At 42.0% G+C, this 25,158-nt stretch overlaps 1 protein-coding gene across 5 annotated transcripts in view; it reads left to right on the top strand.

Moving 5' to 3' along the window:
- LOC136011881 (cytochrome P450 2J4-like) overlaps nucleotides 1-23,095 on the top strand; it is a 45,769-nt gene extending 22,674 nt beyond the window's left edge. For 2 of the 5 annotated variants that reach the window (XM_065674390.1, XM_065674393.1), the window contains 9 exons: nucleotides 1,143-1,303; nucleotides 3,438-3,614; nucleotides 6,297-6,438; nucleotides 8,755-8,942; nucleotides 9,611-9,752; nucleotides 10,447-10,578; nucleotides 12,408-12,476; nucleotides 13,369-13,456; nucleotides 22,713-23,095. In XM_065674390.1, coding sequence (XP_065530462.1) covers nucleotides 1,143-1,303; nucleotides 3,438-3,614; nucleotides 6,297-6,438; nucleotides 8,755-8,942; nucleotides 9,611-9,752; nucleotides 10,447-10,578; nucleotides 12,408-12,476; nucleotides 13,369-13,456; nucleotides 22,713-22,854 — 1,241 coding nt within the window. In that variant the 3' untranslated portion in view covers nucleotides 22,855-23,095. Of the gene's footprint in view, nucleotides 1-1,142; nucleotides 1,304-3,437; nucleotides 3,615-6,296; nucleotides 6,439-8,754; nucleotides 8,943-9,610; nucleotides 9,753-10,446; nucleotides 11,354-12,407; nucleotides 12,477-13,368; nucleotides 13,457-22,712 lie in introns of those variants that run through there. The other 3 variants (XM_065674391.1, XR_010611496.1, XM_065674394.1) reach the window with 3 other exon arrangements.
- Nucleotides 23,096-25,158: the final 2,063 nt, after the last annotated feature.

Here is a 25,158-nt window from a genome sequence, read left to right as displayed (position 1 = left end):
TGTGGACCTTTACTCAACTTGTTCCAGCATGTTGATGTCTTTTTTGTACTGGGGAGCTCAGAACAGGACCCAGTACTCCACATGGGTCTCACCAGTGTTGATCAGAGGGGAAGGATCACCTCCCTTGACCTGCCAGCAATGACTTCCCTAATGCAGCCCAGGATGATGCTGGCCTTTGCCTGAAGGGCACATTGCTGGCTCATGTACGGTGCTGGTGCATAAAGGTATGGACACATTCTCAATGCAGATGGATTAAGGCTTCTAACACCATTTGCATGCTCTCTGTAAAGCAGTGATGAAAATCTTGTCTTCGTTACAACATTTTACCCTGATCAGACCAGCTAGGAGCATGTGAGTTGGATTTCTCAATACTCGTCATTATGCAAAGGCACAGTAAATCAGAACATGCTGTGGCTAGCATTGTATCAATTAAAAGTAATTACATCCAGACCAATCTCATGGTTTAAGAACTAAGAGAGTTTGAGATGTGACTATGTGCGCAGGAAAAAAAGCACCCAGACCAATAAGTTGGTGATCAGAATCATGCAGTGGGTGCTAGAGAGTTGCATTAGTACATACATAGAGTTGTTTACAGTAGTTTATTCTGGACTGACAAAATAGTTTTATTGGGATTAGGTTTTCCAGGAATTACTTTAAAATCGGTTATGACAGAATATGGTGAAAGGAGTTTATGACGTTCTGTCTTACAAGAGGTTGTACACCTCTATCAAAGTCAGGCAAAATATAGTAGCCTTACATGTATTTATGTCCTTGCTGAATAAGGCTGGCCCTCTTCTTATGGTTCTCTCCTCAGATTCCCTTTGGCTATAGTGTTTTCAGACATTCCTATGCTTAAGACATTTTGAATTTGCCAGACAGCAAATTTGCATAGATTTTTTTTTCTTAGCTCTAAATTTGCTTTATCATATTATTAAGTATTTTACACATCTGATGCTACTTTAGGGTGCCACACATCCTGGGTTTATGAGGTTGAACCATAGTTCTGAAGATGTTTGACTTTGTAAGAAGATTGCTGCTTCTCTGTGAAATGCAATGCTGTCTTTGGGTAACCTATAAGGTACTCTCATTTCACTAAAGCAGACAAGAGGCACTAACAGTAACATTTATTATTATGGTTGCAGGGAAACCCATGGATCCTTCTTTCTCTCTTGTTCATTCTGTCTCAAATGTAATTTGTGCTGTTGTTTATGGACATCGCTTCTCCAGAGAGGATGAAACCTTCCATGACCTGATCAGAGCCACAGAGCATCTATTCAAATTTGGAGGCAGCTTTATTCATCATGTAAGTAAGCTGTTGTCTTTTCCTGAATAAGGCAGAAAGTGAGAAATGCGGATTCAAGAGGTAGCTGCTAGGCAAAATTTTTGAATGGGTGAATGAAGAGAGTGAGAGAATAATCTTTCAAATATGTAAGTGTTTTGCCATTGGCTACTGAGCTCCATTTCCTCTATAAGAATTGGAGACTTGAAGACTTCCCAGCGAAATTCCATTTCCTCACCCTGACTGAGAAGCAGGTCTACGTGCAAGCAGCAGAAATTAGTAAATGCTAAGCCAGCAAATACACCCGTAAGCTTGGCAATCAAAACAGTCAGTGCTATTCTGAGAGTTCAGGTCTTACCTGTCACTAGGAGAGGCCTGCTTTGCGCAGAAGTGTGGTCAAAGTTGCCCAGGAGTTCTGGTTCTGGTTCCACTTCTGAAGTTGTCCCATACATCTTATACAGTAGCCTCGTAATGTAAAAAAAAAAAAAAGTAAGCAGTCCCTGTAGCACAGAGATTTACTCCCACATTCCATGGAGCATTCTTCTCATTGAGTTATGACCAGCTTCCCTTTTGCTTAGCATAGTTTTGGTCCTATAAGTTGTGTGTAGTGGTGGCAGGGGAGACCGGCTTTTGGGATAGAGAGAAGAAAAGGAGGTATATTCTCTTTCCCAACTAAGCTTTGCTTTATTCTGATGGTTTAGATACTGTTCTGGGAAATAAGAACAAAGGGTTCAAACCATTCCAAAGGGAAGGCTGCAATCTTCCCACTTCCTAGATGCAAAGGGTACTCAGTATTACGTAAAAAGTGGACATTGCTGCATCCACACCACCATTTCTTAACTGGATTCCATCTCGTCCAGCACCAAACAGGAGAATGCTATGGACTGGGCCCCTCCAGAAATGGAGGAGGAGTTTTGGCAAGACTGGTAGTGGGAAGGTGTATGGACTCAGTTCTTGTCTTGAACATTGAAAGCTAAATTCCACTTACAGTTAGGGTGCCATGGTAGCCAGAAAGTGCATGCATTTTGAAAGTAGGAAACTCTGTGATCTGGGAAATCATATATGATTAGTCAGACAGCTGCATGGAGGGCTTCTGAACAATATCAGAAGTGGAACTAACCAAAATGGATCTGAAGTTCTGTGTGAATCTCACGTAGATCTGTGAGGCTGGACTACTACCTCTCTGTGATAAGGCAATGATTAATTGATAATTGTATGTGTGACAATAAAAACTGATCTTCAAAAAAGGCTGAAGTACAGGCTATCACAGCCAGCCAGCCTTCAGTGAACATCTACTAACGTGCTTCTTTGAGTATAATTATGAGAGTAGGAGAAGAGCTCAGCAAAATGAAGACTGAGAAAGCATAGAACTTCTGCTGATAAATAAATTGTGGGATTTTATTTCCATCAGGAAAAGAACTATTAAGAGAAAATACTTTGCAGTTACAAGGATGTTGCAAATTACCCGATCATAAATATATAAAGTGAAAATCAGAATGAACTTTATAGCTATTGGAATAGGTAGAAAGCAGCTATTCTTAGGCCAGATTTTCCAAAAGTGCAAGAGAGAAGGATAAAACTAATCAGGTTATGTCAGCTAATGCTGTCTTCTTTTCTAGAGAAGCACTCAGAATTGTCAGGTAGCTGTTTTAGCTTTTCTGGGTTTCAGATGTTTCATGTTTTATTGAGGATCTTGAGAGTTCTTTGGGGGATTACCGCGTTCCTATACCAGCCGCTGCTAGCCAGCCCTTGCTCTGGGTTGTATGAACTGCTTTTGCACATCCTGGCTGGGATAGTTTACAGCGGCTTTCCTTCTGCCTTCCTGGTATTCTCCACTGGAGGGCAGGATCTTACCTTTAAACGTATGAATGCAGTTCATTGTAATTGAATACATGAACTGAATAAATTAATACAATTCATTCTAATTATAATGATTCTAATTTGGCTTGTGGTTGAGCTGAAAGCCAGTGGAACTTTGAATCTTACCATTAACACAGCCAGAAATTATATAGTGCACTGTTTCACAACTTCAAAACATAAGCGTAATCTTTGTCAGAATCATGTCAAAACCACCTGCTAACATGAATATTACAATCTCTTTTTAGTAAGCCTAAAATGCATTTTCTAGTGATAGAGACTTTGTGTGTCACTCCCACAGCTGTATGAAATCTTCCCCTGGCTGATGTGCCGCCTCCCTGGTCCTCATAAGAAGGCATTGTCTTGCTATGATGTCCTGAGCTCTTTTACAAGGCGAGAGGTCAGAATGCACATGGAACGTGGGGTGCCAGATGAACCGCAAGATTTCATTGACTTTTACCTGGCTCACATTAAAAAAGTAAGTATTTAGAATCGTAGAGTAGTTAGGGCTGCAAAGGACCTTAAGATCATCTAGTTCCAACCCCCCTGCCATGGGACACCTCACACTAAACCATATCACCCAAGGCTCTGTCCAGCCTGGCCTTGAACACTGCCAGGGATGGAGCATTCACAGCTTCCTTGGGCAGCCCATTCCAGTGCCTCACCACCCTCACAGTAAAGAACTTCCTCATTATACCTAACCTAAACTTCCCCTGGTTAAGTTTGAGCCAGCTATCCCTTGTCCTATCACTACAGTCCCTAATGAAGAGTCCCTCTCCAACATCCTTATAGGCCCCCTTCTGATACTGGAATGCTGCTATAATTTGTTCTGCTTAATCATTCATTCATAAGGAACAGGAGAAATGGACCATTAAATTGTCCAGTCTCAGGCCTTCTATCACAATTTCTTACCTTTCATAGACACCCTAATGTGAGTGCAGTAATCAGGGACTTGCTGAATCCTTTCTGGTTATTAATGTACCACAGCACCTTGCAATTCTATAATTGCAGGTTAACACACCAGATTTTTCTCATTGGCACAAGTTACAAAACGCTTTAAGGCTTCCAGGAAAGAATACTTAATCTCTAAGTGGGCTACAAGAGAACTGGGATGGTGCTGGGGAGATAGTGGGATGTTCTGGTTTGGCTGATAAGGGTTTGCCAAGAGAAGCTGCTGCAGGAAGACAGTTGAATTGGTTTTTGAGAGCATTTTGTGCAAAAATAATCTAGGAGTCGGTGGAGTTTCAGACAAGACTGGAGAAGAGTTCCAGGGGCAGTAGACAAGTTGCAAGTAGACAAAGGGAACAGGGACAAATAAGAGCATTTTGGGCAGGCACAGTACCATCAGGTTTTGAAAGGCTATAGGAGACTTGCAAAAGCTGTGAGTGGGAACACGTAATCTCTTCCTTTTCTAGACCTTACTGGCATGTAAGGTCTGAACCTTGGGAACTGGATCCCCTCCCTTGCCCGTGGCTCCTACTAACTTCACTTGATCACTTTTCCTTTCTCCTGTTCTCCACTACATTAGGCAGTATTCCTCCTCCTGTTCTGCTTGGTGATAAAAGAAGTGTAAAGGGGAGAAGTGACAAGATTAGAGGGGTACTAGTGGAGGGTGACAAGGTGAGAATGGTTCAGAGAGCCAAACAGGATATTCCAGGTGGAGGATGTCTTTTATTTCAGCCTCTGGAGAAGTGGGAAGTGACTGCTGCTTTTGGGAGACAGGGCTCCCTGCAGGGGCAGCCAGTGCCCCTTCACCCTGGGCATGTGCTGGCTGCAGCAATTGATGGCACTGCAGCCTTGTCAGGGTGTAGCACCCATCCTACACCTCATGGTGCAGCCCAAAGGGGTCTGCCATCCTGCGCTGCTGCCTGTCTTCTGTACTCCCTGAGCTGGTTCTGCTGCTGTGCTCAGTCATATTACAGAGACATGCATCTGGAGAAGAATGTCTATTAGCAATTTCTGTCAGCCAGCTCTTTAGTCTTTAGCATGTGTCTTCTCAATACTTCATAGTGCTTGACTTTTTTATTACTGTGGGAAACAAAAGCTTCTATCTTGTGGAACTCCAAGTATATCGCAACTGTGAAAATGTCATTATTGTCTAAACTGGTAATTCTCTCAAAGAATCAAAGCAGATCCCCTTGCCAAGATCAGTTTTCTATATCATAATAAATAGAAATACAAATTAATGCTATCTGGTAGTTCTTTATTAATTGATTCCCATATCAGCTGCTATATTTTCATGCCCAGGGTGGATGCCAGCCTAACTGGCTTCTGGTTCCTTGGATCCCCTTGGTTCATTTTTTTTGGTACTGGCACTATGTTAACTAATCTCCTCCTCCAAAGTGTTTAATTGCTTCTAAGACATTTCACTGCTTTTCCAAGATCTATGAGACCTGAATATCAGTGGACCAGATATTGTTTGAGCAAACTCTCCTGGAACTCTGTTGTGTTGAAATCGTCCGAGTTCATTCATTAAAAATATGTCTGTAGTAGGTGCACAGAGGCAATAGAAAAAGATCAGATGACTTTACAACAGGGAAAAACATTCTTCCCACTTTTCCAGTTGCTCCACTGGCAAAAGAAAGGTTCAAGACCCCGAGCATAGCCTAAATATAGACAATGAATTCCCCCAAAGCGTAATAGTATTCTTTTACAGTTTCAGAATATACACACATGTCCTCACAATTCTAAGTGAAAACTGTAAAAGCCCAGAGCAGCTGTACATATGTGTCATTGTGGCCTCTCAGTGCAGAAGCAGTCCGAATACCACAGGTTAAGAACTTTTGACAACAATGCTCATTACCTGGTCACTGTATTGCTTGGTAGAAAAACTGAGTGATGGAATATGACTTGAGGCATGACGAATGACATGCTGGTAGACATCTTCAGAACAACATCTCGTTTACCAGTATTTGCAAAAATCCATCTCTGTGGAGAGCATGTGATTTTGGGGAGTAGAGGAAACATGGCTTGTTTATGAAATGTCAGCTTTTCGTATCAATAATAGTCTCTGGTGTCTAATATTCTTTGTTAGTCTCTCTGTATTGTACTATAGGCAGAGCACACTGCAGCTTGAAACCGGTGATAAAATCCCATATAATCCTATTCTGGATTTTCTAACTTTCATGTATAAAGCTCTCCTTTTTCTTACCATTTGCAGACCGAAGATGAACCCAGGTCTACATACAATGAAGACAACATGGTTTGTTCTATAAATGACCTTTTCTTGGGTGGATCAGAGACAACAAGCACTACTCTGAACTGGGGTCTTCTCTATATGGTGGCAAATCCAGACATCCAAGGTGAGTAGCTAAGCAAATCACAGATATCTCTGATGCAGCAGAACAGCCAAGTCATAGCAATTTCATGGATCAGACAGTATTCCTAGATATTGCTATACAGCTGTGACACATGGGCCTTTTTGTACTGGTAGATCTGTGTTGGGCAGCATTGCTGGATCTGCAGTATCTGTGTACAAGTTCTTACAGCAGCCATGGGCTTAAGGAAGTTCCCAGAACAGTTGGGGAAGTGTGCATTTGTACAGGAGGGGTTGAGGTCTTTGGGGAAATTAAGATTGTGGTAGGATGGTCAATGGAGTAGGAGGACTGGAGCTGCTGTTTGGAAAGTCAAAGGGTTTACACACATAATGCTTGAAAAACAGTGGCCACTGCTGCAGCCATTGGTGAGGTGCTGGTGGTACCTCAAGAAACTGAATTGGGTTCTGTTTGAGACATAAACATGACTGAAGGCTGAAAAGAACCAGAAACTGATATGTAATAGTAGGGATGTCACTGTTTGGAATCTTCCCTCAATTCTGCTTTGTTTCATCTGGGTATCAGTGATAGGGGCTGTGGTGAATCCTGCACTTCTTTGTGCTCTGTAGGTCACAGAAGTAGTAGAGAATCACCTAAAGGTCAGTTGGCAACTTTGACTTTACTTTTGTCCATCAGTCCATTTATGATCCCTAGGTATCACAGTGTCTAACCTGTGATTAAATTAATTCTGTGATGTATTTGAATTGCAACAGAAACTATTCCAGTGAGGAGAGGAATTTGATGACTCATTTGTTACATCTATGTATATTTAAGGAGTTTATTTTCAAGTCTAGCTTTTGAACAACCACCAATCACTTTCACAGAACACTGAGTGAAAAACAAAGAAAGAATGATCCCTTATGCTGGCTGAGAGAGATCTCATTGTTAGACAGCAGAATATGTGCAAATACCCAGAGGAGAAAAGGATTTTGGATGGAGGAAAGAGATGAAGAAAAAATTGCTCAACATGGAGCTGTCAGACAAGAAGGTCTACTTAAGCCTGTGTTATTGCATAATTATCATCTAATGTGATTACGGTTATGAAAGCCCTGGATCACCTGAATAATTATATTTATTTAAATATAATACCTTGCATATAGTTGGGAAAGCAAGGTGTGTGCAGAATGAGCCTTCCTGGTTCTCTTGAGTCATAAATTGCACTTAGACTCTAATAATGAGCTGGCATCAGTGCATCTGTCCCTGTTTAATTGGTGGCTTCTTTTTGAACCTCTTCATGCTTTTGCCTGTATTGACACCCACTGACAATGTTATGCAGTTCCACCAAGTACCATATAGAAAAGTTTGTCCTTTTGCCTGATGAGTGAATCAGGTTTCTTCTTGTTCTCTGAACTAGTGAAGCAGAGATGTGTATGTAGACTTAGGCAGTGACCAATCACTTCAAACTGTGCTGGATCCTGAAGTAGTTGGGCTTGATTTTGCAAGCTAGCTCTTCATAGAAGGAAATTTTCTTTAAAATCTTTCTGGATACACATCTGAAATTCTGTAAGATGCTTAAATCTCTGTTGTCAGGATCTATCTAACATAGTTTTGTGAAGGACTGCTGTCAGCCACTGAGCAGGCTTGATATGAATGTGCACAAACTGATCAATGTGCTTCCCTGCATCTTAGTGTTGCTTCATAAAGCCTGGAGAAAGACAAGATCCTTTGTCAAAAATCTAAGGCATTTTTATTGTGTGTGTCCTGCCTGTCTTGAAGTTTACAAAACAATTTGTACACTTTTGCTACTTCTCCCAGCATTTCTGTGCAATAAGCGATTTAAATCATGCTATTCTTGATCAAAACACAGGCACCAAGAAGCATATCCAGGTTTGTTTGGGGTTTTTTTGTTTTGTTTTTATTTAAAGGTATTTGGACATTGTTCTAGTTGTCATTGCTTCACTTAACAGCTGTTCTGCATGAGAAGTATTTCTTTTTAACAGGAATTAGGCTTTTAAGGCCCTGATTCACCCGACCTAAATTCCAGAGAGCTGTGAGCTTAGTAGTTCTAACTGGCTGTAGTGGTTCTGAGGCACCTAGCCAAAGGCAAACACAAAGATAAATCACTTATCTTGCATTTAAGTTTTAGTAGGGCAACTTTTAAAGAGATTTAAATTTTTGGACAACAAGTATCTTTTTCTTGAAAAAGATGTCTGCTACTTTCATTTTCTTTATAAAAGTTACTTACATTTTTACATTTGTTTTATTGCTGTCCTCATAGTTCTAAATGGGAAATCTCTTTGAAAATGGAATTAGTGAAAATACTTGACATATTTTCCACCTGAAATGGTGCATATTTTTCTACAGAGAAAGTGCAAAAGGAGCTTGATGCTGTTCTGGGTCCTTCCCAGTTAATCTGCTATGAGGATCGGAGAGAGCTGCCCTACACCAACGCTGTGGTTCATGAGGTTCAGCGCTTCAGCAACATTATCTCAGTTGGCATGCCTAGAGTGTGTGTGAGGAACACTACGTTGCTTAGCTTTGCCCTCAAAAAGGTACTGACATGGTTTCTCAGTTGCTACAGACCTTTCCTGCATCGGTAGAACAAGGTCTGATTAAAATCTATTTGTACCAACATCTTTTCTTCCACAGTGGTGGGGTTGGACACCTTTGGGTCACAGCCTGAATGGGAACAAGGGCAAGAAACCATCTGCCAGGCTGAGTTGAGTGACACAGCCCTTGGGAGAGGGTTATCAGTAGTGAAAGGTCTTCCCTAAATGGAAGAGCGGGTTTTAGCTAATATTTTTACAAACCAGTGAAGACAAAACCTTATAGATTGATACTGAAGGAAACTGTGACTACTTTGTGCTGATAAGGCATTGGAAAGATTTCTGACTATTTCTTTGCCTGAAGAAAACCTGTAAGTAGATCCAAGGGGAAAACATGAGGGTCTGCAATTAGCTTTCCTCAAAGAGACTTCTAATGTTAGAAATGAAAACAGGTTTAGTAGGAATAAAGTTATTAGTTTCTATTGACATGGCCTCTTCCACTGTCAGGCTTGGACTGACATCCTGAAACAAAGAGACTTCATTACTGGGGAAGTGAACCTGCCAGCATGCAGCACTGAGCTCTGAAGGAAGCTACCATTGCTCTCACATAGCCAGTTCCAACTGCAGGGGGAGGATTGACAGCCAGAACTAAGTGGCTGTTTTTCTCCTTTCAGGGCACCATAGTTCTTCCAAATATTGCTTCATCTTTGTATGACCCAGAGCACTGGGAAACACCTCGACAGTTCAACCCTGGTCACTTTTTGGATAAGGATGGAAACTTTGTGAGCCGAGAAGCCTTTTTACCATTTTCAATAGGTAAATGCCCTGACAGCACCAACATTCACGGTTGGGGTGACTGTAGAATTGGGACAGTAGAATTAAGATGTTTATTAAAAACTTACTGGTTATTTATTTTAAAACTCTTTGTGAAAAACAGTGCTAAAACCAGCATGATTATTTCCAGTAATGTTTCCCAGTCCAACTCTAAACATTTGTTCTACTGAACAAATTAGTGTGTGGAAAATCAGAGATGTCCTGACAAATGTACACATCTAACTTGCCCTATTTTGGGAAGGAAATTCTCTGCTAATGATTATAGGTATTGATTTGGTGCATACATTTCAAAACCAGACATGCATTTGGAAAGTACTTGCAAGCAGCTGTGCTGATTTTTTATGCATACAAAATGGGAGCACGATATCTCCTAGGAAGAGCAAGTCCTTATTCTTCATTTACATGATTGAACAAATTCCTTTAAAGTTCTCAGTCAAATGAAGATGAGGTTTTAGAGGTAATTGAAGCGAAACTCAGAGCAGAAGGAGGGCATAGTTTTCTGTTGCTGCAGACAGGATCCTTTAAAGGAAGAATTGCATCAAATTTTGTGTCATTGATTGCATCAAGTCGTAAAGAAATTCTGGACTCAGCAAATATACCTTTGTGTGAGGATAAATATGGTTGCTTTTGAGGTCAGGGTATTTTACTCTCTGTCCTTCCCACCTTCCTTCTGCAGGGCACCGTGTGTGTTTGGGGGAGCATCTGGCAAGAACCGAGCTCTTTATTTTCTTTGCCAACCTGCTGCGGGCGTTCACCTTCCGGCTCCCTGAGGGGGTGACAAAGATCAGCACAGAGCCCATTCTGGGTGGTACGCTGCAGCCCCACCCCTACAGGATTTGTGCCATTCCACGCTAGGGCAGTGTGTCACACGCCATCTTGCTTACATGAATGTGTGTCTTGAATGTCTTTTTGTCTTGAATACAAATTTCTGCTCCAAAAGCCCCCTTTTGTCTAGAGCAGATAATTTTGTTCAGGCTCTGTTCCCTGCTGTTGAAGGTGACTCTTTTTAATTATTGCTCTTTTGCTCTTGAACACACCATCACTCTCAGCCTCAAAAGCATCATGCAGTTGCTGTCTGGCCTGGTAGATTTGCTCACCAGTATGCTGGTGATCAAATGACAAAACTGACAGGCAGACTTCATCAGTTAATTCATTATCTCTGAGTTGTCCTGTTTTCCAAAGCAACGGAGTTTGGAAAAAACATACCTGGGAAATTCGGACTCTACCTTATTGTCAACATTGGTAACATTTCAGTCAGCCTTTTGTTGCCGGTCACTAATAAAGGATATGAAGGAAAAATTAGCAACTGGTTTTATTTATGGATGACTTGCAGTTCACTGAGAATGTCTAGATGTGATGCAGCAGAGGTTAATTAGTTTGAGTCCAGCAGAGAAATGATGCAGACTGAAATGCAGGGAAGAGTAAACGTGCAGAGAGAGGATTTCTTTTAGGGCAGATACTTTTAATATTTTCAGACTCTGCCAGGTTAAGTTTTGGAAGCTCCTATGAGTTGACTCCTGACAGGGCCAGCACTGGGTGGTTGCTACAGCAGGTGCATGGAGCAGCTTCAAGGGGTAGTTTGGGTGAGGAGCCTGCTCTCATTAGAGCTGATGGTAAGTTGAAAAACACACATGGAAGACACCAGAGATACTGTTTAATCACCTCAGAAGTTCAGCAGGACACCTGAAGCTACAAAGACTTGTCATATACACAAAATACCTGTCAGGTGCAATGAGAGTCTTTAATGGCAGAAAAGAAAAAAAACCAAATAAAATAAATGTGGTGAATATAAATTTATTTGTATTGTCTGGAAAAAACTTGTAAGGTTTAAGTTAACTTATCCTTCATTAATACTCCTGTTTCTGCGAGAGATGGTAGGACAGCTAAACAGAAGATTGTTTGTTTAAACCAGTTATCACTAGATGTCGTCTGTTGTGTGATTGAGGTTAGTTTAGGCCATTTACCATGAATCACAAATTTAGACCTGTCTCATTATTTCTAATTCAATAGCTGATGGAACAGAGCATCAAAATAGTAAGCACTTGATATTTAGCTGTTATTAAATTAAATGGCAGAATAGCACTAGTGAAATATGGAAGATCACATCCTGACATTTTATTTGACAGAAAGCTGTGTGCCCTGTTAAAAACTGATGTCAAAGTCTCCACGGATTTGCGTGTGTGCACAGGTAGATAAGGTAAAGCAGAAAACACTGTGATCTGGGGACATTGGAGCTGTCTTTGCATCTTAAAAATGAAGCTGAAATCATCAGGAGCATTACAAGCTTTAACGTCATTGACGCTGACATTCCTAATGGTCACATGCCTCCTCAGATATCAGTCCAAAAGGGAAACTTGCAGGTGGGCCTGGGGCGGAAGCTTGCCCAAGAAGGCTCTGCTGGCAATGCAGGCTGAGTTGCCTGAACCCGTGGGAATGGCACAACCCAAAATGAGGGCATAAATACTGCCTGTCCAGATGCTCAAGGGGAGACGCACAAGTGCTGTACATCCTTCTTCGGTAGGTTAGTCGTGTGTGGCTGTGCTAATGCCTGTCTGGGACAGGAACTGCTCGTTGTTGATTTTTAATCCATTGTGCACAGCCGCTCAGGAAAGTAAAGGTTCTCTTTTCTTTTCTCAGGAAAGAACCCAACACGCAATGTGTGGCAGCAGGACATCAGTGGAGGCTCACAGCAGGGAGATGGGAGAGGTATGCATTCCAGAGCTTTTGCACATCTGTTCTTGCCTAACCTGTTTTAAAAGTGATTCACTTTCGTTCATGTTCTAATAGTCTTTCTCAGCTTTTAAAGGCCTTTTAAAGCCTGTCTGTTTTTGCCACAGTAGGCCAACAAAGCAGCTTTGAGAGATCAGCTTCTACTCCCATGTTCCAAGGCTTTCTCAGCCTTGGTTGCGTGGTGCCTCCTTCATCAGGCTATGGAGCTGTGGCAGTCCAGTGCTGCTGGTCTGAAGGGGTGTTTGGGAGACCTCCACCATACCCTTCATTCTTTTCTCTTCTCTTGCTTATTGCTTCCCCATTATTTCTCATGGCTTGCTTGGGCTCCATTTTCAGAATAGGCAATAGAGATTGACACCCTTTCTATTCTCTGTATCATGGATGCCTGCTAATGTTAGCAACTGGCCAGTTTGTTGCCACCACATCATCACCTTTCTCTGTGATGGCGGAGGCTGATTGCTTCTAGCCTGTAAAGCTAATTGTACTTTGGGCGTAGGGCCCCATCTAAAAGGCTGCTGTTCCTGGATTATCGCAGCAGTGGCTAGGTCAGTCTGTCTTGCACCTTTTAGATCACACCTCAAAACTGAAATCCTTGTAGACAAAGCACAGAAGAATAATCAGGAGCTAGCCTGGGTGACCAGTAAAGGAGGACAGCCTTGCAGGGAGGGACACTCACTGACTGGGTTAGACCACACTGTATTTTCCAATAAATGAACTGGAAGTTCAGTTTTGTTGGTCAGGCTTTAGCAGAGTCATTTTGTAAGATATGGAACACTTTGCTTGTTGTTGAAGATTTTGGGTTCATGTAACTCTCAAGCCTTACGATACCATGATGCTCATCTGTCTTCCTTTCCACTGAATTCTGCAGGGACACTTGGAACCCGGAGGGGTAATCTGGTGAAGGTGGCTTCACAACTCTTTGTCTCTGGAGTAGCTCATGTCAGCAGGTGTGACAGGTAATCTCCTCCTAAAAATGAGGCAAAAATATAAAAGGAAAAGAGGAAAAAAAAATTATGCTTTTGCTTTAAAGTAATTTGGAGAGAGAACGCTGTGCTATACATAACTATAAATGACAATTATGCCAACTCATTTTGTTGGAATAAAATAAAATCAACTTGTTGTATGCCAAAATCAGGTGGAAATAAAAGGTTTTCTGTGAGAGTTTTAACTCTGTTAAAACCTGATTTTCCTGAAATTAACATGCAAAATATTTTCATGCTCGCAGATCTTTACTCAACAGAGGAGAAAATATTTTCTCGAAGGTAAGAGGTTAAGAGAAGTAGGTAACTGCCTAGTGCGGAGTTCTTTGAAAATATACCTTAGCCTAGCAGTCTTTTTTTTAACCTGGCGATAATAAAAAAGAAGAATCCAGAGCAAAGGAGAAAGGTAAGGAAAATAAAGCAGTTCCAGGAGGAAAGCCTTAGAGTTAGTGAGAATTTAAATTTTTCCAGTATCAGCTAGAAGACATATAAAGCAGCAAGGAGATGTGAAGATTGAGCAATTCTTCAGTAGCTCAAATTATTTCTCTTCTAGCTGTTTGCTTTCTGAATTTACAAACACTTCAAGCACTTGCATCGAATACCCTGTTGAGGAGAAGGCAGAGTCGTTGCACAGCTGAGCATTCAGCACCAAGCCGTCTGAATTGGCTGTAATGACCTGGCACAGCCTGCAGGGGGAGTGCGCTGGTTTTCAGGGGAGCAGTTAGACCAGTCGGGATTCTATCTTTCCGCGGTGAGCTTCTTCCTGCCGAAGAAGTTAACTCCTGCAAAGCCGGCGTAGATGTTTCTACTGTGCACTGTGCTGTGTCTGCAGGAAAAACGTGGACCTTTCCCCACCTGTCAGAAGTATTCCCCTTTCACAAGGAGACAAACGCAGATGCTATGAAAGAGTAAGAGAAGGGCAAGGGCAAGAAATAGTCAGGTGGAGTTATTGAATATGAATTCCCACAATAGTAACGATGCAGTTCTTGCCTTTGTTTCTTCAGCCTCAACAAACGTATTCCAGTGTGTGCACTGTGTCAGAAGCACAGCCTAAAGTGAATGCTTCTGTGCTGTCTCAATCCTTGAAGAGTTTGCCAGTGACTATTGAGATGAGAATTTCAGCATCTAGGACTTCTAGATCTGCTCCATGTATCCTTAAAGTTTATAGACAAAGCAAATATAAGTAATAAAGAATAAAATGTCTGTATTTCAGTGATATAATCAGAACCAAGGAAAGTGCTGGTTTCTTAAAACTGCAGCACATGAGGAAGGCTCTCTGGCAGATGGACAACTTAATGCCTTTTTTGGCTTAAGAAAACGGCAATGGTCACCTAAAGGCCAATACTTTTAACACCACTGATGTTCATGGAAAATTTCTATCAAGGTTAGGAAGAAGAGGTTAGAAAATAAGCAGATAAACTTGATTTTTCATATTCATCAGCTGGGCTGATACATCCCAGGGCACATAGGGAACAGTATCAACCTTAGAGCTATTAACGATTATCTATGAGAATCTGTGGAGGATGGCAAAAGGTCAAATATTTGCTTGTCTTCAGAAGGTAAGAGAAGCTGCAGTGTTATGAATCAGTCAGCCTGATTGCAGTTTTCAGACTATCCTAGGAAACTAATGAAATTGTAAGCACTGGGATGAAAACAGAACGTATCAGTACACACCAGATAATGTCAGTTACTTACTTTGATAACATTGCCAGGGGTCTGTTTTCAGGAGAGAAGCCATCAAGGTAATTTACTGCTCTTTAATGTGGCTTTGACACAATCTCAGAAACACTAGGGAAATGTGGGGTATCTGAAGCTTTGTAAAGATTTTGGAAAACTCAGGAAATATCTACGAATAGTACTGTGTCAAACTGAAAGATACACTGAATGGGATTCTGTCCCATGTTTAGTACTATTCAGTATTTAATCAAGGACCTTGGTAGTTAGCATAAGCATCAAACCTGGTAAGGTCTAGCTTCTTGATGTTATCAGATCCCAAACTCATGCCTGCTGTAAGGGGAAAAACAGGTATTGCCAAACCTGTTTGGTTTAAACTTAAAGCCATTTTATTTGGATTTATTATCTTTGTGAAAGAATGAAGGCTGTCATGACATGGAATCTTCTCCTTATCACTTTCAATGTCAGATGGCTGGTGAGATGAGGATAACCCTATTCCAACATCCTATCATCCTTCTTTCTTTCTTCTTGGAGTGACAGTTTTCTCTAGGGTTTTTTTTCAGGGTTTGGTTTTTTTTTTTATTTATCATTATGGTGCACTAAGTTGCAGCAGAAAAAAGCATTTTAGTTTTGCAGTGACTCGAAATGCCTCTAAAAGCCAGCCTATTCAAACTCAAGTTTGATGTCCTGAGCTAAACCGTTTTGCTTAGATTTTCTTGAATAAAAGATTTAGTGGGAAATCCAGAAAGTTTTCATTAAGAAATTTCTGAGAGGGATTATTTAAAACTGTTTTTATCCACTGAGAACATTGGCCTAAAAAATCCCGATGAACTGGATTAATTTGAAATCATATCTCAGCTGAGTTTGGCATATCTTCTTTTCCGAGTGGAAAGCTTATGAACTTGTCCTAATATCTGTGTAGAAATCTCAGCCCATGGTATTTTTAGCCAATGCTCCAGGAGTTAGTGATTTGCTGTCCTACAGTGTGAGATTCTAATGTTAAAGGAATAACGATAATAAAATTGCGGCCCTTTCTTTGAATAGTTTATGAGATACAGCAGAGGGGATGGGATGAGCTAATAATACCAGTATATTCTGGGGTCAGCTGGCCATATGATAATATTCTACAAAGAATGCATTTTAAGGAGCATTACAGACAAAATGCAACACCTTCAGCTGTTTTGTATGATATTATTTTTGAAATAACTTTTTTGAATACTGTAAAAATGTTTATTCCAATGATGCAGTCACACAGGCATAGGCTCTTCCCTGTAAATGCATCTTGAGTTGACAGCTGCAAGCTATGGGGGAATCTAGTTTGGCAAATAAGGCAGGCAGCTCGTGAGTAGTTTTATGCAGGGACAAATATCATCTCCACCATCCTCCACTAATATTGAGGGTGTTGGTAGCTCCAGTGCTCCTGGACAGTAATCAACATCATAGAGAACTGCAGCAGACAATTACTGCAGTTTTAAATAATACTACAAGTTTTTTAGGCTCCTATTGAATTATGGGACCTGAAGGCAGGGAGATGCTGGGATTTCAGGCTTGCCACTCTCTGACACTGTTGTGGTGTTGTCCTGAGTGATGGCAGGAAAGGATGCACCTTGGCAGGAGTTCACTATGTAGGTATTGAGTCCCAATGTATGTATTTGGTGTGATGCTGCAGTTAAGGGAAAAGCAATATCTGCACCTTCAGCCTGCTTAAGAACCTCAGCAGCTGCTAGAAAGAAGGCTGGTTAATTCAGCACAGATCAGTGCAAAATTACCCGCTTTTACTATTCCAGCAGTGCATTCTCTGGGGAACCAGGCAGAGGGCAGCAGAAGTCTCTTTAAAAGGGCTGTGCCTTCCTCGCTGTCACCGGCTTAGCAAAAGCTAGCTTTAAACCACCCAGTTTCACCAGGGTACGCTGGAGGTCATTACATGTTCATTTTCCATCAGTATGAGAGTAGTTGAGGATGAAATTCAAATGCTACAATACAGTGTTCTTAACGGATTTCTCAGACATTTTGGTAAAACACAGTGTCTGCAGGGTTTTTTGTTGACTAGGTACATGGACTTTATTCACCGTGTCCATGCTCTTCTGCCCTCTGATCAAGCTAAGAGGTTTGTCATCGTCTCTGTACTTATAGTCTGATCCACATAAGGGAATGCAGTGTACTGGGGAAGCTCCCAAATAAATTACCATGTGTCTCACATTAACCCTCATTTTCTCTAGGTGAGATAGTGGTGTTAGGCCAGGCCCAGATGTTGGAAAAATCAAGTAATCATGTTTGAAATGTAGGAATCACATCCGTGAGGCTTAGAAGCAGAACATTCATTCCTTTTACCCTGCCTCTCTCCTTACTGTTAAGTACTGCCAAGAGAAAACTTTGCTATAATTAGAAAACTAACACCAAACACCCAAAAGGCCCCAACCCCAAAAGAAACCAGAAAATATTGAATAGAATAATTCTGGCTGTCGTTCATCAATTTTAGCTTGGTTTTGGTTTTTATCCAACTTTGCAGGTGAGCTTCAGCAGTAAGGGAGTCTGTTAGGACTAGAAATTATTTGCCTCTTATCTTTATGACGTGTTTGACAGGATGCTTAACACACAACTGACCAGAATTATTCTCCTTGAACAATGCATCATTTGACCAAATAAAGCCCTGTGTTCCATGAAGCCGAACAGTAGAAAATGTCTCAACAGATCAAGCCAAAGTGCATAATGAACAAAAAGAAGACTTATATTTTTATCCTTCCCTTTCTGAAAGCTGTGTTGAGCACCACTGACTTCTTCAATGGGTAACACTGTAAGTGCAGGTGTTGGAAAGATGATTTGCACGTTAAAGACGGGTCAGGAGGAGTGTGATCTATTGTTATTGCTCAAAGTTTTCTCATGTCTGTCTGGAGCGACCTGTGTTGCTCCCCATTGACACGTTTGGTTGCATGTCATGTTATGAATACTTGCTTTGTTATGTGCATGTAGTGGCATTTCCAGGGTTTAGGAAATTCTGCATTCAAGAATGCTCATGGTTTTAAGTTAATCACTTCATAGGCTTGCATTATGACACATGATGAAACATTATTGCTCTTTGATCACACCGTTATTTACAGGACCCCCATTGGCAGGTTGCTAATGGCAAAGCCTGCCCTCACTTTTGCTCCATCTTATCACCCGGTGGGTGTATTCAGACTTAGTGTGTCACAGAACCAGCTACTGCATTACTAAAGTATCCATAGCGTTTCCTGTGGCATCCTTATTGCATTGTCTGAATGCTGTTAAAAGATAACAACTAAATTTTCACAGCACCAGGTACCATCACCCTGGTTTTGCTAATGGAGAAACAGTCCTTATAGCTTCTATGCCAACACTGACAAACAGCCTGTGTACTTTATTGGGTAAGCTTAGGGCCTGAGTCTTTCACAGAATCATAGAACAGTTTGATCAGAAAGGACCTTAAAAGTCATTTAGTTCCAAACCCCTGCCATGGGCAGGGACACCTTCCACTAGAGCAGGTTGCTCAAAGCCCTGTCCAACCTGGCCTTGAACACTGCCAGGGATGTGTCTCATCACCCTCACAGTGAAGAATTTCTTCCCAATATCTAATTTACATCTTTTCTCTTTCCGTTTAAAGCCATTCTTTCGCTTTGTCCTATCCCTCTGTGCACACTCTTGTAAAAAGCTCATCTTCAGTCAGCCATTTTAGGCACCGGAAGCTGCTCTAAGGTCTCCCTGGAGTCTTCTCTTCTCCAGGCTAAGCAACCCAACTCTCTCAGCCTGTCTCCATAGGAGAGCTGCTCCAGCCCTCTCATCATCTCCATGGCTTCCTCAGGACTTGCTCTAACAGCTCCACATCCTTCTTGTGTTGGGGGCTCCAGAGCTGGAAACAGTACTCCAGGTGGGGTCTCACAAGAGCAGAGTAGGGGGGGAGAATCACTTCCCTTTTAGCAGCTTTAGCAGGTGTTCGCATTTATGTATCAAAATAAGAGAAAAAATAAATGTTTTTATTCAAAGCACAACTGCGGTGGCTGCACGTTGTGAGTACGTTGTGTCTCCAGACCTGAGCTTTGCTGTCTGAAGACAGACATCCATTCAGTGAGTGCATAATTGGCAATCAGCTACATCGGAAGGGTGGGGACTGTGACTTGCACAGCAGTGCACAAGCATTCAGTGAGAGAAGCAAGCTCTCAAAAGTAGTTTTCTGTTGGCTTGGCTAGAAGATTTAGGCAGGGGGATTGGAACTAGATGGTCTCTAAGGTCCCTTCCAACCAAAACCATTCTGTGGTTCTATGCTTTTCTTGCTATTCTCTGTCTTTTCATGACAGCATCAGAATTCAGCATCAGAGAGATGAAGCCTGAGACAACAGAGAAAGCTTTCTATAACTTGAATTTGTCCTCACAGATCAGAGGCTTCCAGGCGCAGTGCACATAATTGAAGACTTTACGCACACTAAGGTCTGAATTGAGCTTTACCTTGGGAAAAACAATCATCGTTCTTGGATACTGTTGTCCAGCTTTCACTGACCTTGAAAAAGAAATTCAAACTGACATGTGGAATCATTCACTTAGCCTGAAGTTAAGATGTGCTGGGATGCTACAGCTCTGTCTGTACAACTAGTGCTGCTTGCTTTAATAGTTACACTGGGATCTACAGAAGGGGAACAGAAAACAGCTTACAGTGCTCAGCTGACAGGTATTTATTTCTTGCTATTTCAGCCTTGTAATCTACCATTTCTATGCTCTTGTTCAACCACCACTTGAAGTACAGAGTTTATAAAAACTTGAGTTAAAAAACAACCCCCCAAACCTGCTTTTGAATACAGGTTTAAAAGCTTTTAAGTTCTTTTAAAACTTCTCAGACCTTTGTGTGGAGCAGTTCAAACTTCATGCTATCTATAAAAGCAGTTTCACTTATTGTTTCCAACGGTAGATGAGATTTTCCTGAATATGAAAATCTCATCTACAAACTTGCCTAAATATGAGGCAAGTTTTTCAAAATCCAGTGTTTGCACTACCCATCTGTGATTCCAGTTCTCATTTGGTGATGCAGTTCTCTTCTGCATCCATAAACTGACCACCACAAAGATCTCTGGGGGTAAAACATAAATTCATAGAATCATAGAATAGTTAGGGTTGGAAAGGACTTCAAGATCATCTAGTTCCAACCCCCCTGCCATGGGCAGGGACACCTCACACTAAACCATCCCACACAAGGCTTCATCCAGCCTGGCCTGGAATACTGCCAGGGATGGAGCACTCACAACCCCCCTGGGCAACCCATTCCAGTGCCTCACCACCCTAACAGGAAAGAATTTCCTCCTTGTATCCAATCTAAACTTCCCCTCTTTAAGTTTTACCCCCTTAGCCCTTGTCCTGTCACTACAGGCCCTGACGAAGAGACCCTCCCCAGCATCCCTATAGGCCCCCTTCAGGTACTGGAAGGCTGCTATGAGGTCTCCACGCAGCCTTCTCTTCTCCAGGCTGAACAGACCCAACTTCCTCAGCCTGTCTTCATACGGGAGGTGCTCCAGTCCCCTGATCATCCTCCTGGCCCTCCTCTGGACTTGTTCCAGCAGTTCCATGTCCTTTTTATGCTGAGGACACCAGAACTGCACACAGTCCTCCAGGTGAGGTCTCACAAGAGCAGAGTAGAGGGGCAGGATCACCTCCTTCGACCTGCTGGTCACACTCCTTTTGATGCAGCCCAGGATGCGGTTGGCTTTCTGGGCTGCGAGCACACACTGCTGGCTCATGTTCAGTTTCTCATTGACCAACACCCCCAAGTCCTTCTCTGCAGGGCTGCTCTGAATCTCTTCTCTGCCCAACCTGTGGCTGTGCCTGGGATTGCTCTGACCCAGCTGTAGGACCTTGCACTTGGCATGGTTGAACTTCATAAGGTTGGCATCAGCCCACCTCACAAGCATGTCAAGGTCCCTCTGGATGGCATCCCTTCCCTCCAGCATATCAACTGAACCACACAGCTTGGTGTCATTGGCAAACTTGCTGAGGGCGCACTCAATCCCACTGTCCATGTCAGCGATGAAGATGTTGAACAAGACCGGTCCCAACACCAATCCCTGAGGGACACCACTCGTTACTGGTCTCCAGCCGGACATCGAGCCATTGACCACAACTCTTTGTGTGTGGCTGTCCAGCCAGTTCTTTATCCACCGAGTGGTCCATCCATCAAATTGATATCTCTCCAATTTAGAGACAAGGATGTTGTGCGGGACAGCGCCGAACGCTTTGCGCAAGTCCAGGTAGATGACATCAACTGCTTTACCCTTGTCCATCAGTTCTGTAGCCCCATCACAGAAGGCCACCAAATTGGTCAGGCAGGATTTCCCCTTAGTGAAGCCATGCTGGCTGTCACCAAGCGCCTTGTTGTTTTTCATGTGCCTTAGCATGCTGTCCAGGAGAATGAGCAGTTGCAAACGTGACATACAATTGTGACCGCACTTCTTAGAAGATTTTGCCCTAAAACAGATCAGGCAGGACATACTTGAGGAGTAACGTCTGCTGTGCTGGAGAGATTTGCTTCTGATAGAAATAATGATGTTCTCTTCACGTGTTATTAAAATGGGTGAGGCAAAGATGAGCTGTAAAAGAAGGGTATGTGTGGTGCATACATTTAACATGGTTGAACCTCTGCGGGAAAGACTAGCAGACAGGAAGTTCAGCCTTCACATTGTTGCAGGCATGTTTCATTTTATTTCATTTTTTTTATACAGATAAGTAGAGAAAACCACGTGTGAAATGCGGACAGACACCATTCTCTGCCCTTGCTTTGTGTCTGCTGATTGTACACTGGAGTTAAAATACGCAAATACGTATAAGTATTTAATAGGAGAGAGAAGGCTGTATTCCTTTGTAACAAAGCCTGTGAGGCTCATGGGTCAGTGAGGAGATACCATTTTTTCTATTTAGTCATGACTTTCTTTTCCAACCTGAGCTTTCTGGGAGCTGATCCAGCTCAAACTGGTTGTAAATAAATTGGCAGGATATCTTCCCTTTGGAGAGAGGTCCAAGTGACTGAAATTTGAGCTGAGAGGAGACACCTGGTTATTCACCCAAAAAAGCTGCCACATGAGCTCTGCCTATTTCTGGAAAGTCACAGCAAATAGAAAGGATGCGATCACTTTGATGCAGCAACTGTCCTTTCACGTGCTTTGTCCTGTTGTCTCCAGAACTGCTGTGTGAGTATCAACAGTGTTTTAGAGCAGTGGAGAACCACATTCTGTGTGTGGCCCTTTGGGCAGGAAGGAGTGGCGTAAAAAGCAAGAAAAATGAAAACAAAGGCAAAGCCGTAAGGCAAAAGATCTGAAAAACAAATGTGAAGGCTTCACAAGGGTTTTGAGGAGCGGTAGCTGGTCTTTCAAGTACATATCCTGAGGGTCTCTTCAAGCTGAATGAGTTTTACAGTTGGTGAAATGGTTTATAAGGTGTTTAGAAGAAAAATCTTTCCTGAAGCAAATAAGCCTGGAAGAAGTTGCTTTTCCTGATCCTTCTTTTTCTTCAGTTGTACAACAGTTGCTCAGCCTCTAAGGGCATTTCTTTTCTCCTCTGTCCCCAGGTCCACAACTGCAGCCTGGTGCTGTCCCACATGTGTTCAACATCCCCACTTAAATCTTCACTCCAGCACAAAACCAAAGACTGCAGAGGAGCTGACAGGGATGGGATGTAAAAGTGATGATACATACTGTTTCCTGTGGTAGAAGATGGCTTTCCTGGTTTACATGAGAAACTCTGAGGACTTGCTCAGCAGTATTAGTGTTAGCAATATAATTTCTTGAAGCAAAATATCTCAAAGAGGAGCAACAGCAGTATTTAACAGTGGTATTTCTCAATCCCTTGTAACCTAACACACGCTGAACATTTGTTTTGGAAAAAGGACCTCTCTGGACATTGTTACTGTAGTGCACCAGCAATAACATCACAACTGGAACAATCAATAAAACTTAGCTTTTGGTTGGTTTTTTTTGCTCAAGTTTGGGGATGTACCTATGTACTGCAGTTGATGTGCGATCGATTGAGAAACTTATGTCTAAAGGACTGCATTTTCTTTGCCAGCATCAGCTACAAATCTCTTGCATATCAATTTGTTATATGGTGTCAACAGCTGCCACCCAGCTTACCCTTTGATCCATAAATAATTGCCAAATGCTGAAAGCTGCTGAATGTACTTGCCGTCTTTCTTGAAAGTCATGCTAGGAGAGTTGCTGTAGGTGCTGGAAGTTATTTCCTGAAGGCAGGTGCTGAGTGGCAAAGCCATATGGTGCATTTTCTGAGGGCTTTCTTCCATAGGAGACTTAGATAAATGTGGAGTGGCATTGATAGCTGTGTCTCTGTCCCACTCAGGAAACTGGCAGAAAAGCAATAAGGAACCAGCCCAGAGGCAGATGCTGAGAGAGGGCAGATCAACAGGGATTGTTACAGCACAGTCTTGGCTGTAAAGTCAGTTGTGAAGGGAATTTCTTGCCACACACAATGTGTAACCCTTGCTCCCCTGTTCTCTTCATATCAGCACCTCACAGTGCAAGTTACCATCATTCAACTCTCCTTGGAACCAAGAAAAAGCTCCCCTGAGCAGGGAAGAAAGACATGAGTCTGACTTCTGGCCACTGCACTTTATACATGGCTAATTGTCACATTGCCATTTGAGCAAAACAGATGTCCTCTGTTTAATGCAATTAGTGCAGTACTTCAAAAGGTTGCTGTCCCTGCCACGGTGTCAGAAATTTAGGATTGTGCGTGATGGAGGGTTACTAAGCTTCTGTGCTACTCCTTGATGGTTTTTTATTCCCCTTAAGATATATGAAATCACATACAGAAATGTCACCTACATCTTCGTCCAAAGTATTTTTGTAGGCTTATTTAGATTGCTAAGTCAGCCTCTCAAACCTGAAGTGTTATAGAAAATACCCCTGCTTAAGAAATAGCCTCTAAGGAATGATGGGGTAATTGAAGAATCTGAACTGCCCGTCGCATCTTCAGGTTTGGTGAGGGATGTTATCTTCTTGTGGTTATGAGCCACCCTGACCCTCTGAATCACCCAAGTGGCTGCTTCTATCTACCACAGTCTTCCTGTGGTTTTTATCTACTCTTGCTTGACTTCTGTTTGTCACACACTAATTAAAGACCTTTCGTGCAGTCTAAATACCTGACCATGAAGGATTTATAATGGGAAGCATAAGGTGCAGATAGGTAATGGGGTTGGTACAGCTCCACTTATACTGATCTGGGAAAATGTACAGCTACAAGTTGAGTGTAGTAATTAGGATACATTATTGAATTATGCTGATTCTGCCTTTCATGGTTTGCATTTAAATTACTGCCATGTAAATGCAGGGGTATTAATACTTGCCTGATTTGCCAGTCCATTCCGTTACGCATTTTAAATCTATACAATCCTGTAATGTGTGATTTTGAGTCTCCATAGGTAGGAATGAATATCTTTGCCTTAGATAGATCTAAAATGTAGCTAATAATGGTAAACCACCCTGAGATACTTGACGTAGTGGGAACTAAAGAAGGGAAATAATTGCTTACTTTTAGCACTGTATAAAGTATTAGATTGCTTTCTTTCATCTGTGAAATTTTAAGACTGTAATGAATACCTTTGGGTGTGTAATGCTTTCTTTAATTATTCTTAGGATACAAAACCTGGGCAGTCAGCTGCTGTTCATGCTTTAACTTTGCCTTATTCGGTTTCTTTATCCCATGTACAATGACACACGTTTTTAACTTGTGAGTTTTTCAAATTGCTGTGAACTTTTAAATGTCTTCATTTTGGTATCTAACTATGACTTTTTCCTTGTCCTGTTGGCTTTTCCCCATTCCTACCACAATAAATGCTATTTATACTTGCGGTCAGTACAAGCTTTCAATGTTTTCCCAGCCATTGATTTGTTAATTGCAACTCTCCTGGATTTTAAGTTTGGTGTATTTTTTGCGACAAGCTATTATGACACACACTTTTGGGTGCTTAATTTCTATCAGATCGACAGGGAGTCTTTTGT

The sequence above is a fragment of the Lathamus discolor genome, chromosome 3 (genome assembly GCF_037157495.1).
Source record: "Lathamus discolor isolate bLatDis1 chromosome 3, bLatDis1.hap1, whole genome shotgun sequence".
Classification (NCBI taxonomy): domain Eukaryota; kingdom Metazoa; phylum Chordata; class Aves; order Psittaciformes; family Psittacidae; genus Lathamus; species Lathamus discolor.
Note: the sequence above shows the minus strand (reverse complement) of the source record. Positions and strands in the feature narration are given on the sequence as shown.